The sequence below is a fragment of the Vollenhovia emeryi genome, unplaced genomic scaffold (genome assembly GCF_000949405.1).
Source record: "Vollenhovia emeryi isolate VEMERY1.0 unplaced genomic scaffold, V.emery_V1.0 DF939217.1, whole genome shotgun sequence".
Lineage (NCBI taxonomy): Eukaryota > Metazoa > Arthropoda > Insecta > Hymenoptera > Formicidae > Vollenhovia > Vollenhovia emeryi.
Window position 1 is genome coordinate 712,708 of NW_011967149.1, and position 12,755 is coordinate 725,462.

The 12,755-nt window shown below is 45.4% G+C and overlaps 1 protein-coding gene across 3 annotated transcripts in view; it reads left to right on the forward strand.

Moving 5' to 3' along the window:
• LOC105560911 (tetraspanin-5) overlaps positions 1 to 12,755 on the forward strand; it is a 136,250-nt gene that overhangs the window by 116,036 nt on the left and 7,459 nt on the right. For 2 of the 3 annotated variants that reach the window (XM_012010424.1, XM_012010423.1), the window contains exons 3-8: positions 3,326 to 3,399; positions 3,750 to 3,824; positions 4,900 to 4,998; positions 8,954 to 9,082; positions 9,199 to 9,249; positions 10,823 to 10,933. In XM_012010424.1, the coding sequence (XP_011865814.1) occupies positions 3,326 to 3,399; positions 3,750 to 3,824; positions 4,900 to 4,998; positions 8,954 to 9,082; positions 9,199 to 9,249; positions 10,823 to 10,933 (539 nt within the window). The remainder of the gene's footprint in view (positions 1 to 3,325; positions 3,400 to 3,749; positions 3,825 to 4,899; positions 4,999 to 8,953; positions 9,083 to 9,198; positions 9,250 to 10,822; positions 10,934 to 12,755) is intronic. The other variant, XM_012010421.1, reaches the window with a different exon arrangement.

Sequence of the window (12,755 nt, forward strand, 5' to 3'; positions counted from 1 at the left end):
GTCTTTTTTTTTCCCAGAGTTGAAGAGAGAGAGAGAGAGAGAGAGAGAGAGAGAGAGAGAGAGAGAGAGAGAGAGAGAAAGAGAGAGAGGGATAATGATATATCAAATGTAGACATAGAACTTGCTCGCTATACGCGCTGCTCCCGTTTCGCGAAGATAAATGTACTCTGTTAATTTCGTTATTCATCGCACCATTGTAATGCAAGCTAAGCGTTATTAGTTTAATATTTACCGTTCAAAACGATATTTGCGCTAATATTTAATTCCGTAGAGCCGAAGTGAGCGGCGAACTATCCCGTTGTTTGACTTCGAGTCATTAAACGTTTGTTCAGCACGGTACTATTTGAGATTACGAATTTTGCAGCAGCTGATTAAACGTCAATAGGGCGCCTCTGGCTGAAAGTCTTAATATAACTGTACGTAATGTGGGAGAGAATTTCGCTGAAAAAATGCTAGGGGTACCGGCCGCGTCGTTGAAGCGGCATTTTCATCGAAGTAATCGACATCTCCTCATTATGTGTACCTTGTGTACTTAGGGAAGCGACGCGCTTGTTAATTATTTCGTACTTGCGTAGCATACTCCATCGACTTGAGCCTGGCTTTTCGATTATCCCATGCTCCAATTACTTCCATTTACTTTGACGAGTAACTCTACCTCTTCCGGCTTGCGCTTAATTTAGCGTAACGGTTACCAGATAACAACGATTTAGACTTAGCTGCACTATTTGGAAAGTTATAACGACAATCGAAAGCAAATTATATTTTTATTGCTTGGCTTTAAATGCTTGGAACAAAAAGACGTCGTGTGGATGTCACGAAGCATTGTTCTTATCCCGCGCAACGCATCTCTGCCATTTAGCAAAATGGCAAAATTAATCTAAGTCTGACCAATTATTCTTCAAAATTCTCTACAATACATGAATATATACATTTTGCAAAATTAATCTGCGCTTTTCAAAGTTTATCAATCCCGACGCAAAGCTTGTTTGGAAAGTACGCGTTCGAAAATCCACCTAAAATTATTAGCACCGCCGCCTGCCAAAATCGAGCGGCATTTCAAATAAATCGCAACTTGTGCAAAGGGAAACACTAAATCCTGGATTACGTTTATTTTCCGCGCTTAAATAAATGCGATCGCAATTGAGTGCTGCGTTTTGATTTCTATCCGTGTATACGTCTGTCCCCGATTAAATCGCCAATTCAAACGCTCTCGATAAAACGTCCGTAATTTTGCGTGCCACAAGTTAAACCTAAATTAATTGCAAGAAACCGGATCTGATTAAAATCACCCTACAAAAGGGTCGACTCCACACTGCTCGCAGAATGCGAAGGGAAGCACGAAAGACCCGAGTTACTCTGTGTACGTTTTCTCTTTTTAGTCGACAAAAACCTAAAATCGAAACAGATATTATTCGTTCACACTCGCCGTTATATTCGCGTGTCACGAGGCGAGATCAAACGTATGCGTTCCTCTGTCATGCAATTTTATTACCATACGACATAAAGCAACGTTGCGATATTGCAGGGGCGGCAAAGCTCTCTCTCGTCCTACCATTGACCCACACCTGCTATTGCCTCCTTTACGAAACGTTGATTGCATGCCAAATGTTCAGCCCAAATGCGAGCTGAGATGCAGCACGAGTGAAACGTCTTTATAAGTAAACATGAATATGTTTTTTTTTAAATAGCAACAACTGCAATAATGGCTAATAATAAAGAAATTCGTGTAATTTAAAATACATTTCGTACTTTCACGCGCTTAACGTATTTAACGCGCAAAAATGCCTCGTAATAGCCTCATCTTGTATAAAAATTTTTCAACTGCACTTTCAAGTAGATACACGTTTCTACATTCGCGCTTTTCGTTTTTCTTCGTCGAGTTTTTCGTCCGAGCGCAAAGCGTTTCATCGTTGCCATTTTCTTCTAGTTCGTGGCAAGGCTTAACAAAAGTTCCGAAAGTAAGTCTGGACTAATTATTCAGTTACTTGAAAGAGCTTCGTTCTACGTTGCCCGTCCCTGCTTTACCATCGGATTAAAAGTTACCCCCTCATTTCCGGAACACGTTCTAAAATCTTATAACTTTCGATGATAGATAAAATTTATTAAGTCCGATGGCGCCAAGTTTGACTTATAATCGTTTTCTCGATGCAGCTGCAAATTCTTTAAAGCACCGAGCCATCGATGCTACACGCGTAATAAAATCTACTTTGTATCGTACGTTTAATTTATGAAAATATATACATAGAGATAATACCTGGAAGAGACACTAAGAATCATTGCTAAGTCTTTGCCAAGAGTCGATGGAAAAAATATTCTCTACACTATAAATAAATTAAATTAAATTTTCTAATGTCGCAAATATTTCTGTTGCGAATTTACGCACAAAGCTCTCTCAACAGTTTTAATGCAAACTTATCGCTTTATAGTACATAAAAATTAATGATATTTGCATATTAAATATAAGAGGTGAAAAAGTTGCTTGAATGCACACCGATTAATCGCGATAGCAGCGAATTTCGAGCGTGTGTGTGTGTGTGTGCTAGCCAACTTTTTGTACACACGGAATTGATTTAGCGCTCATTACGCGGCTACGCGGCACGCTCGTCCGCGGGTAGCAGATAATTTCATAAATATTCCGCATTACCATCGGTGCAACGCGGTACTGTTGATGACGCACTCTCACGAAATTCAACTGGAACGCAGAGGAATTTTAATATAATTACTTGTGTAACTGCAAGCATTCGCGAAACCTACGTGTAACTAATACGCGGCGTATGTTCGTAAATCAGAGTTGTTACGCACGTGAAATTCCAGAACTCTCCGAATTTCCCGGTTTTGCTGACTAATAAAATCTTGCCGACTTTCAGACCCAAAAATTAAAAGGAAGAGTGAAAACCAGACGAGATCGAATAAACAAAATAATATATTTACGCGACACTGTTAAAAATTTTCCTACTTTTCCTGCGAATGTACCTCTAAATTTCGATTTACAGTCTATCGATTTGGAACTCAATTAACGCTACCAAATAAACAACTCTCTTCCCAATCTCCTCCGATATTACCGGACCGTTTCAATCCTTCGAACGCAGTATTCGCCGTGATTAAGTTTCCGGTTTTCATGGTTTTTTCATACACCTCGTTGCGAACCTATAAATGTATCTGGGAATTCACGCCGGGATGTCGATGCGGGAATGAATTCACCGGTGGGACGCGCGTACCACGCTCATAACTCACGATTATACGATACATTGACGAATGCATTCGTGTACTTGGCGTTACATTTCGCGCGATGACGAAGTACCCGATACTATTTATTCTGTTGCAGGTACGGTGACATTTATCATCGGTTTCACGGGATGCGTCGGCGCGCTACGGGAGAACACATGCCTCCTCGCCGCGGTGAGCGTCCTACGGGATTCAATTAAGATCTTTCTGGATTACTTTAATTGCCCAACATCTTTCGGAACTTGGAACTTTGATCGAGCTTCCGGTTCGTTACGTGATATCCATGGTCTATCATTGGCTGGCCGCCGCGCGCGATTGAACGAAAGTTCGCCCTTTGAGCGATGGAACGTTTAAAAGTACTTAAATACGAAAGGCTCCGCTTTCTTTGATGGCCAGCTCTTGAAATTTTGAGTTCCCCGAAAGGAAATGAATCGTTGAAAAGATGATCACAACCGGTAGTAAGTAGGGCAATTACTAATTAATTTCTCGCGGGGTCTTGATAGAATTAATCTTACGTGTTGCAGTACGCGATATTTTTGGCGCTTCTCTTGCTGATGGAAATGACTGCCGGTGTTCTGGGGTTCATCTTCAAAGATTGGGTAAATATTACGTAGCCTCATATAATTTATAAAAAAATTACTATTATATATATGTGTGGTATATAATAATAATTACAGCGAAAATTTCGAAATAAACATATCGTATTCAAAAATATTTGTAATGTTGCATGTAATCCAGTAAACCCAGTAAACATTAAAATGAGATTTAGATAATTTTACAGCTGCATAATATAATATCGTTTTGCGTATTGTGCATGCCTTGTGCGCATTTGATTATTCGCGCAGATGATATTTCGCCGAGTATACAGCTTTACTAAAATTTATCCTGCAGAATTATACGCAACATTTCCAAGACAAGTGTTCCTCGAGATAGTTTCGCTGCGTTCATTCGTAATCGTTTCTGCTTACCGTGTTTATTAATTCAGTAGCTACGAGAAGCGTGGCTGAATTATCAAAGCGAATATGCCGAATGCATTGTACAGCATTTCTCTCTCTATCTCCCCCCCCCCCTCTCTCTATCTCTTTCTCTCTCGTCGGTGCATATTTCACAATCTCATTCGCTCTGGATATATGTACGTACACCCCGCGCGCGAGGAAGACGTACACGTAGAATATAGTCTAGGCTGGGCGCCGACGAAGTTTGCGTATAATTATGCAGCAAGAGAGTTCCTGGGTTACTAATTAATTCCATTAACCGTATCCTTTAAACATGACGAGAATTTTCTCCCGGCGTGGAAAATTTCGGACAACCAACAAACGTGCCATCGTATCCCCCCCGTGTTCGCACGCAGCTCGCGTTTTAATGCCCGCCATTCTACTTTACGACCGGCGGAAAGTTAAACTCGTCCTTGAGCAATTGTACCTGCAGCACCTGTGACGGTCGTCAATTGTCGGGAGGAAATATCCCGGACTAGAAATACCGGTTGTAATAAGACTTCGTAGAGATTACGAAGCTCTCTTGGTGCCTTATATCCGACATTTTTCTTTTCTCTTATCTCGGACGGCGAAATTGAGATACATTGATTAAAAGACTTTAGGGCGGACCCTCGAGCATTTATTAATTATTGAAAGATTGGTTGGCACTAATTAATATGGCATTTTGTTCACTGTGCAGATAAAATCACAAGCTACGGGGGGCTTCCAAGCGTTCATCATCCACTACAGAGAGGATCCCGATCAGCAGAACCTCATCGATTGGATTCAAGAAGATTGGGCAAGTTGATTATATCAGAGTCATTCGTTATATCAATAAAACTAGGATAATTCGACGGATACGCTCCCCTCGCGCTCGTTACCTCGCCGAAGTATCGTATCATCGAAGCCGAACGTATAGCCGGGGGCCTTAATAAGCGCGCGTGCTCGCATTTCTAAGTAGTGCAGGAAATCGTGCGGTCAGACGGTTTCCGAAACGCAAGCTTCGTGCAAGCTTTATCGAATCGCCGCAGCACGAAAATCTGGCCGGATTCAGATTCCGAATGCCACGCGGCGACGGCGGCGGCGACGGCGGCGACGGCGGCGTCCAAATGGCGCGTAATATAGTAGCATTCGACAATCGATATCCGGTCATCCAATTGTGGTTTATGAGATTTCAATAGAACCGCCCGGGTACACTGCCGCAATTTCGGTAATCCTATCAGTAGGAGCTAGTCGGCGGTAAACCGCACACGCGCTCGCACGTTGCACCGCACGTTACCGCCGAACTGGATCTACCGAAAATTTCATTCGATCCGCCATACTTTACGAGCGCGGGGGCGCGACAGTGATTTACGTTCGGCCAAGTATCCAGCGGTACCGCGAGAATTAATTTAACCGACGAATCCGCCGCGCGGTTATACAGCGGGATTTCGTTTGAGTAAAAAGCGGACGTCTGCCACGGAGGACGGATGAAGTCGGTGCCGAGATATAATCCGCGAGAGCGGTTTGCCCTGTTCACGGTTGAGCAGATGCGACGCAGATATTGTCGCGGATCCATCGATCAATATGTACGTACACACATAAATTATTGCTGCGACGCGGGCACATACGGAAACATTTGCCAACTGATTCGGTTAACGTTTGAATGCGCGGGTAGGCTCCGGCACCGCTGATGAATCCGCAAGCGTTGAATTACCGCCGCAATTCCATCATCAACGAACCATCGCGTCCAACGGACTATCGTCGTGTTGCGATAGTTAATACAACGGTTCGCATTTTAACAAACTGAATAACAAGAGACTGATAAAAACGAACGTAATTGTGTTCAGTTTAACAGAATTACCAGAAATTGCGTCAACTGAATACATTTTGCACAAGAGCTGTATCGATACTTTTTGAGTGGCAACCCTAGTAGCACAGTGTATGGACCAAACATTGATTAAACATAGGCCCAATATTTGGTTGCATTGGGCCAATGTTTAGCTAATCAGCGTAGCGAAAACCACGCGCGCGAGACCAACCGCGTTTATCTTTACGCGAGTCGAGAGACAGAACTGGACGCCGCGATGCGAAAGACGATCGTCGCGCGCGGATAAAGAATACCACAGTGCACCCCGATTTCAACGGCGTTTCAGGGGATTAAAGCGATTGCGTTTGATCCGAAGATATGACAGTCGATTTCGGGCGAGAGCGCGGTATCGTCGTACTCGTTAATCGATGGTCGGCCGACCAATTGTGGTTTACGAGATTTCAATAGGGACGCCCGGTATGCCGGCGCGCAATTCCGGCAATCCTATCAGCCCCGGGGAAACCGAGGTACCAGCCGAGTTGCCATATACCGCATTGTCTGACCCCGTCGGGATTCACTCGGTACCATTTATAGGCGGTTAATGAAATGCTTAGTACTTCGACTTGGTGCGGTGGCGCGGAGCGTATTTACCGTCGCCATCCCACTTATCAATTGGCTCAACTCGGGCCGGTTCGGCCCGCCGCGATCGATATACAGGATGCATCAAGAGAGACGTGTACGCCGGCAAACGGGGCGAAATTCTATCCCCGGAGGAATCTCGAGTCGATTCTTCCTTGGCGAATATTTCATCCCGTAATACCGCGCTTTGCGCGTGCACGTTCCCTCGGCGTTGAACGCCCACTGCCAAAAAGGCGTCCGGATTAACTCTCGTGCTGTCGCGCGGAGGTCGTTCAATGACGATAACGAACCGGGAAATAGCGAAAAATTCCGTTACGTTCGCACGAGTTGCAATTGTTACCTGCGTGTTTCGTTTACGGCTTTGTATCGGTTTCGGCGAAATACTCGCCCGCGGAGGAAGCGACGAGCGAATCTCGCGCGGCGCCTGTTGCCGATCTCTCTTGATGCGGCCTGTACAGACGAGCGAATAATAATTAAATCCAGCTACAATCGGAAACTCGTATCTCGTATCTCAATACTCGACTCGCATTCGCATCTCGTATGAATATTCCGCGCGTGCACGTTTCGTATTATGAATATTTGATTGGAACGAATTGAAACGTTACCGCACGAATAATTGAAATAAAATAAAACGGGCACGCTGAAAACAAATCAGCTAAATTACGTAGTTGGGATCGGCCTGATATTATCTTTCGGCGCTCACAACTGCTCGTCCTTTCCCTTTCCGCCTTGCTCTCGATATATTGGCTCGGCGCGACAGCCACTTTCTTACGCCGCGATAACGAATCGCCTGATTAATCCAATTCGTACGAAGCACGTGCGAAACGACAAACGAGGCGCTCTCACATGTAACCCCGTTATTAATAATTGAATTCGTGATATTCCCCGTATCGATTCTCTATTTTTAACCCCCGGCGAGAATCTAATACACTTCGCGCCGGGTAATTCATTTTTATGCCTTTTAATTAAACGTGAAATATCCTCCCCCCCCTCCCCTGTTCGCGGCGACTGTCGTACCGAGAAATACGAATATTCCCATGGTTAATTAATTATACGATAGAATCGCGAGATATACGTGTGCGGCGCACGCCGCGTCGGCTGATTAATCAAATGCATGCAGCGCAATATTAACTGGCACGGTGCAGCGTATGTTGTACTTATTGGCAAGAGACTTTCCCAAATAAATTAATATTTGTAAGATCGATGAATTAATTACTCGTTGTAGGCAACTCAGGCGAATAACGCTACTACTCCCAACGGCGCGGCTCCGGCGCGGGATTAATGTCGCATTCAGGAGAAATTTTAATTATCAGGTGTCCTTTGCAAAGGGAGACGTTTCGTTGCTGGCCATCCGAAGGGGAAACCGCTGACCAAAATCTTGTACACCAATGCCCACTGATGCCCAGTGGGCATTAACTCTATCTTATTATCTTATTTTATCTTATTTATCTCGTTTTATCTTAGTTTATGTTATTTTATCTTTATAATGTCCGAAATAACGCCCAAAAAATACCCAGTAATGCCCAGTAATGCCGCAAATCTGTACGCCATGCCCTCAGCGGTTTCCCCCTCGTGGCCATCCTTACGTTTGGCGGCCGGCGGGATTAGGCGTGAAAAAAATGACAACTGACCAATGAGGACACATACGGGTGGCCGAGGAAGAGGAATAAAACGCCCGGCTCGTATAGGAAAGAGACATTGGGGTTTAATAAAGGTCTCGGGGCTTGGATCGCCGGCCAAGCCTCGTTGCGAGCCGAACCCAACTCGCATCATCCCACAGCCGTTTTCTCCTTCCCTTAATACCCGGCTCCTTGCAGCGACAATTCTTTTTCTCTCTCTCTCTCTCTCTCTCTCTTATTATCCCGGAATTTCCGAGCCGGACGCGACGACTCCCCCCCCCCCCACCTTTCTTATCGAACGAGCCTTTAAATCGCCTATTTAATATTGCCTCGTCTGAATTTCCAGCGTCATCGGAATTATTTATGACGACGTTTGAAATTCATACTCGCCTGTGATATTCATCGCGAATTTAACATCGCGATTGATCATATCGGCGCTGACTTCGGCCTCTCATGGATAATATTCTCGTCCGTGCGAACGAATTGCGGCGAGTTTCCCCGTTCAACTACTAGAAACGACGAAATTCCGTAGATGTGTAGGCCAAAGAATCCGTGTAGAAATCTCTCCATATTGGCAATTAAAACTTTAGCGGTTCTCTCTCTCTCTCTCTCTCTCCCTCTCTTCCTCTCCTAAAGTATATAAGCGCGTTATCGTTTACCGTTACTTGCCGTCGTAATATTATAAAATTTGTTGTCTTATTTTTCAGTTGCAGTGTTGCGGCATCGAGGGCCCGAAGGATTGGGACCGCAACAATTATTTCAATTGTTCGTCGAGCGACATAGGCTCGAGGGAAGCGTGCGGCGTGCCTTTTAGCTGTTGCAAGCGAAAACCTAATGTAATTCTCTCCATACTGATTATAGTATTCGCGATTGCTACCACTTCATAGAATCAATTTTCCATCGGACGCTTATTCTACCGTTGAAAGTCACATCTTTCTCTCATTTGTTTCAGGAAATCATTAAAAATAAACAATGCGGTTATGACGTAAGAAAGCCCAGTTACGTAAGTATAACAACTTCATTCTTATCGCTAATAGTAATTTTTTAACTGAAACTTTTGCCTCTGTCGTATGACAAATGACGTTTCGAGAATCGGATTTGAAAAGTTAATGACGATAAATTAAGATGCGCAAACTCTTCCCGCGCAAACTTATTATTTTCGGTCAGATATACTTTCGTCCCTTCTTGCGTTTCTCAGTATTCTGTGTCGGCCTTTAAGTTCACCCCCGTCCAAGACCTCGTATCGCAATCGCACCTTATAAAATCCTTCACCTATGTCGTTAACTATCGTAACTTGCGTATCCTACGAGTGACACACCGCAGCATTCCGACCGTAGTATTCTAGTTTCGCCTTGTTTCCGATTCGAAACTTGCGCCATTTTGCGCCGCCGTTACGAAAGTACGGTAAACCAAGTGGAACGTGCCTCGGAGGGGCCGAATAATTTGTCTTTGGAATCGCGCTCTATCGCGCGAGGCCAGATTCGAGATAGCGGGTAGTTCGCCGGGGTAGTTTTGCGCGGGTCGCGCGCGCACGATTACACAATGTCTACAAGCGCGGGCAAAAACGATCCGGGTCAAGAAACTGTGGAACTTAATTAGAGAGAAAATAGTCGAGTCCAGAGGACGAAGGGGTGAGAAGGGGTGTGGAGAGAAAGAGAGAGGGGAGGGGGCGAGGGGGCGAGGGGGCGAGGGAGGGATAAGAACTTCTGTGCAGGCTTTATTTTAAGAGCAGGTATATCATTCCCGATGTAATGGCTCGAAACCCGCCCCTCCGCTAATTACGCTTTCATCGAGAGAAGCCCTCCTCGCTTAATTATATTTTTTTGTCGGGAGAGACCGTTAATGCGCCGCGATGCGTTACGGGCCGATAAAACGCGAGTAAATAAATAACGATAAAGAGCTTTTTCTCCGAGCCGGTATGTATTAAACGTCGCCGATATTATTCACGCATCGTCAATCGATGTGTAAATTAATGAAAATTATATTCGGGACGACGGTCGTGTCTGATTCAATCTTACTTTGCGAATAAAAATAGAAGTACGAGCCACCGCGGGTGGTTCCCACAAAAATCTGCTACACGTGGAGGAGAACCGACGTTACGTGTCTACCGTCTCCCACTCGTTACACCCCCTCCCCCCCACACATCCCCACACCGGATCGCTTCACGCAACGGCGAGCATCACGAACACCTTATTACATTTCTCTTACTTTCCCCCTGTGGTTTAAACCGCTAAGTTATGCCCGCGCGTCAGTCGATAAACCCTCTTAAGTTTTTCTCTCCCCCGGGGGCGTGCTTTGTGGGTATTCGCGCAGCAGCATAAAAATATATATCTATACGTCGTGAGTCGCGATTAAGAGGAAAATGCGGGTCGTTTCCTCATTCATGCCCGAAGAGCACGCCCTCGTTGCCGCTAGGGGAGAGAGAGAGAAGTGTCGTATCGATGTTTGCTCTCGCGTTATCGGTGGACCGCAGCCACAACTGACGGCGTAACTTGGAGTCTCCGCGCTCGAGCAAGCACCCTTATGTGTTACCGACTTTTTAAACCATTTCTATTTACTCTCTCGGGCCAATGCAGACGGGAGAGAGGAGTATATTCGAGCGAGGTTGCCTAAGAGCGGGCGAGGAGTGGCTAGAATTGAACCTCGTGCCCGTCGCTGGTACCGTGGTCAGCACCATGGTTCTACAGGTACTTTTATCCTACAAACTGTCGTCCGTTAAGCTGGGGAGCCTCAACTGTCTCCACTCATTAATCGATCGGTCGATCGATCGCTCTCACCGCGAAAGATCCCGCTTAAGAGAATCCGATGTTTTCAAACGAGAGTTCGCTAAAGATCGAGCCAGGCTGTCGAACGAAATTCCCAAGGAGGTTGATACGTTTAGATGCCGGCGCTGTAATATATTTTTCCAGATTGCAGTTCTATAACGCAGTTTTCCAGATATAGTTGTCTGCGTGAACAGCAATCCGCGAGTGATATTTCTATTTCCGCGAGTGTTCCTATTTTATTCGGACGGAATTGCACGGCGACGAGGAGCCTCGCGAGAAATACGAGGCAACGTGGATTTTCAGAGGAACCGCGCGTATATGAATTTCGCGGCGGGAGAAATACCGTCCCGATATAACGCTCGCGAGCACGGAGATTGATAGCGGCGACCGCCGTCACGGAAGGGAAAGGAAAGTACGGACTATCGTTCGTTGCACTCGGCGTGACATCCGCGCGAGCGTGTACTTCTACAGTCTAACACGTAACGCCGCGCTATTACGCCTGAATGGCGTTTGCCTTACTTACTTTTCTAAAGGCGTACGTGTGTGATGAATATTCCAGACGCGCCGATCGATCCATTTTTACGCCGACGTGCGCGGTGCAAAGACCGGAAAAAGTAAACTTGGGCAAGAGCCGGCGGGCAAGGCGGGAGCGATCGACCGAGCGATGCAAAGTGGTTTACTGTTAAAGCTTTAATTCCATTAAGCGCGATGCGCCTTTCCGCGCGGTATGTCTCGACCGCGACGCGGCTGGGCTCTAGGCACACGCGCGAGCAAGTTGCAATTTCCCAGCTTCTCGGTTACCTCAGCAAAGACGATTCGCTGTTTACGAACGTGATCGCATGTATGTTGGATGTAGACGTGACGAAATTCTGCACGGGACGTCCCGGCAATCACGTGCCGAATGCTCTTTTAACCGCCGAAGCTCGATATTTTTACACCGCGAGAAATTCCATTTCCAATCGAGCCGCAAACGAAATCAGTGCGATGAAAAAAAAGACATCCGGTGGTTCGTGATAATGTCCCGGTAATGTCCCATTCTGTTCCACGTTTTATACAAATTCGATGTATCTGTCGATATATCGTTTTCTTTTTATTTCCCGTCTTTAGTCCCGCTTTTCGTTCGAGATAGTGTATGCTTGTTGCATTGTCAAATTTAGAAGTGTTACCACTGTTACGTACGCTCAAGCATATCTCTCCGTTATATGGGTCACATAGTGAGTAAGTATCAGAGCAATGACGTGTATATCGTATTCTCGGCGGTGCATTTTGTATCGATACGCGACAGCCGAGGGAGAATCGATACGGTAAGTACCACGTATATCCCGCTTCTAAACAAAAACGTCGTACGAAATGCGCGGTATGGTATAACCGTCGAAGCGTACCCGCGCCTGAGACAATTTTTGCGTGACAAAGCACGGTTCACATTGCGTTTGATTCATTTGCGCGAGTACGTTGCGCGCCTCTAATGGAAAACGTGTGCTCGCGTAGATTTCATTTTGCAAAAAAATCGAGTGCGCACCGAGTAGCCAATTTAAATATCTACCGATACTTGCGGCGAGTATTTACATTCATACTCACATTGGTGGTAGTGGAGACAATATATGCGCTTTGTGCAGCAAACTTATAGCGAATTCGGTTGCTTGCACTAGCGCGCACTGAGTGCGCACTAAGTTTATAATCAGTTCTTATATTTAACTTTGTCTTAAATGCATGTTCCAAGAGTATTTGGTCAAAAAATGATCCG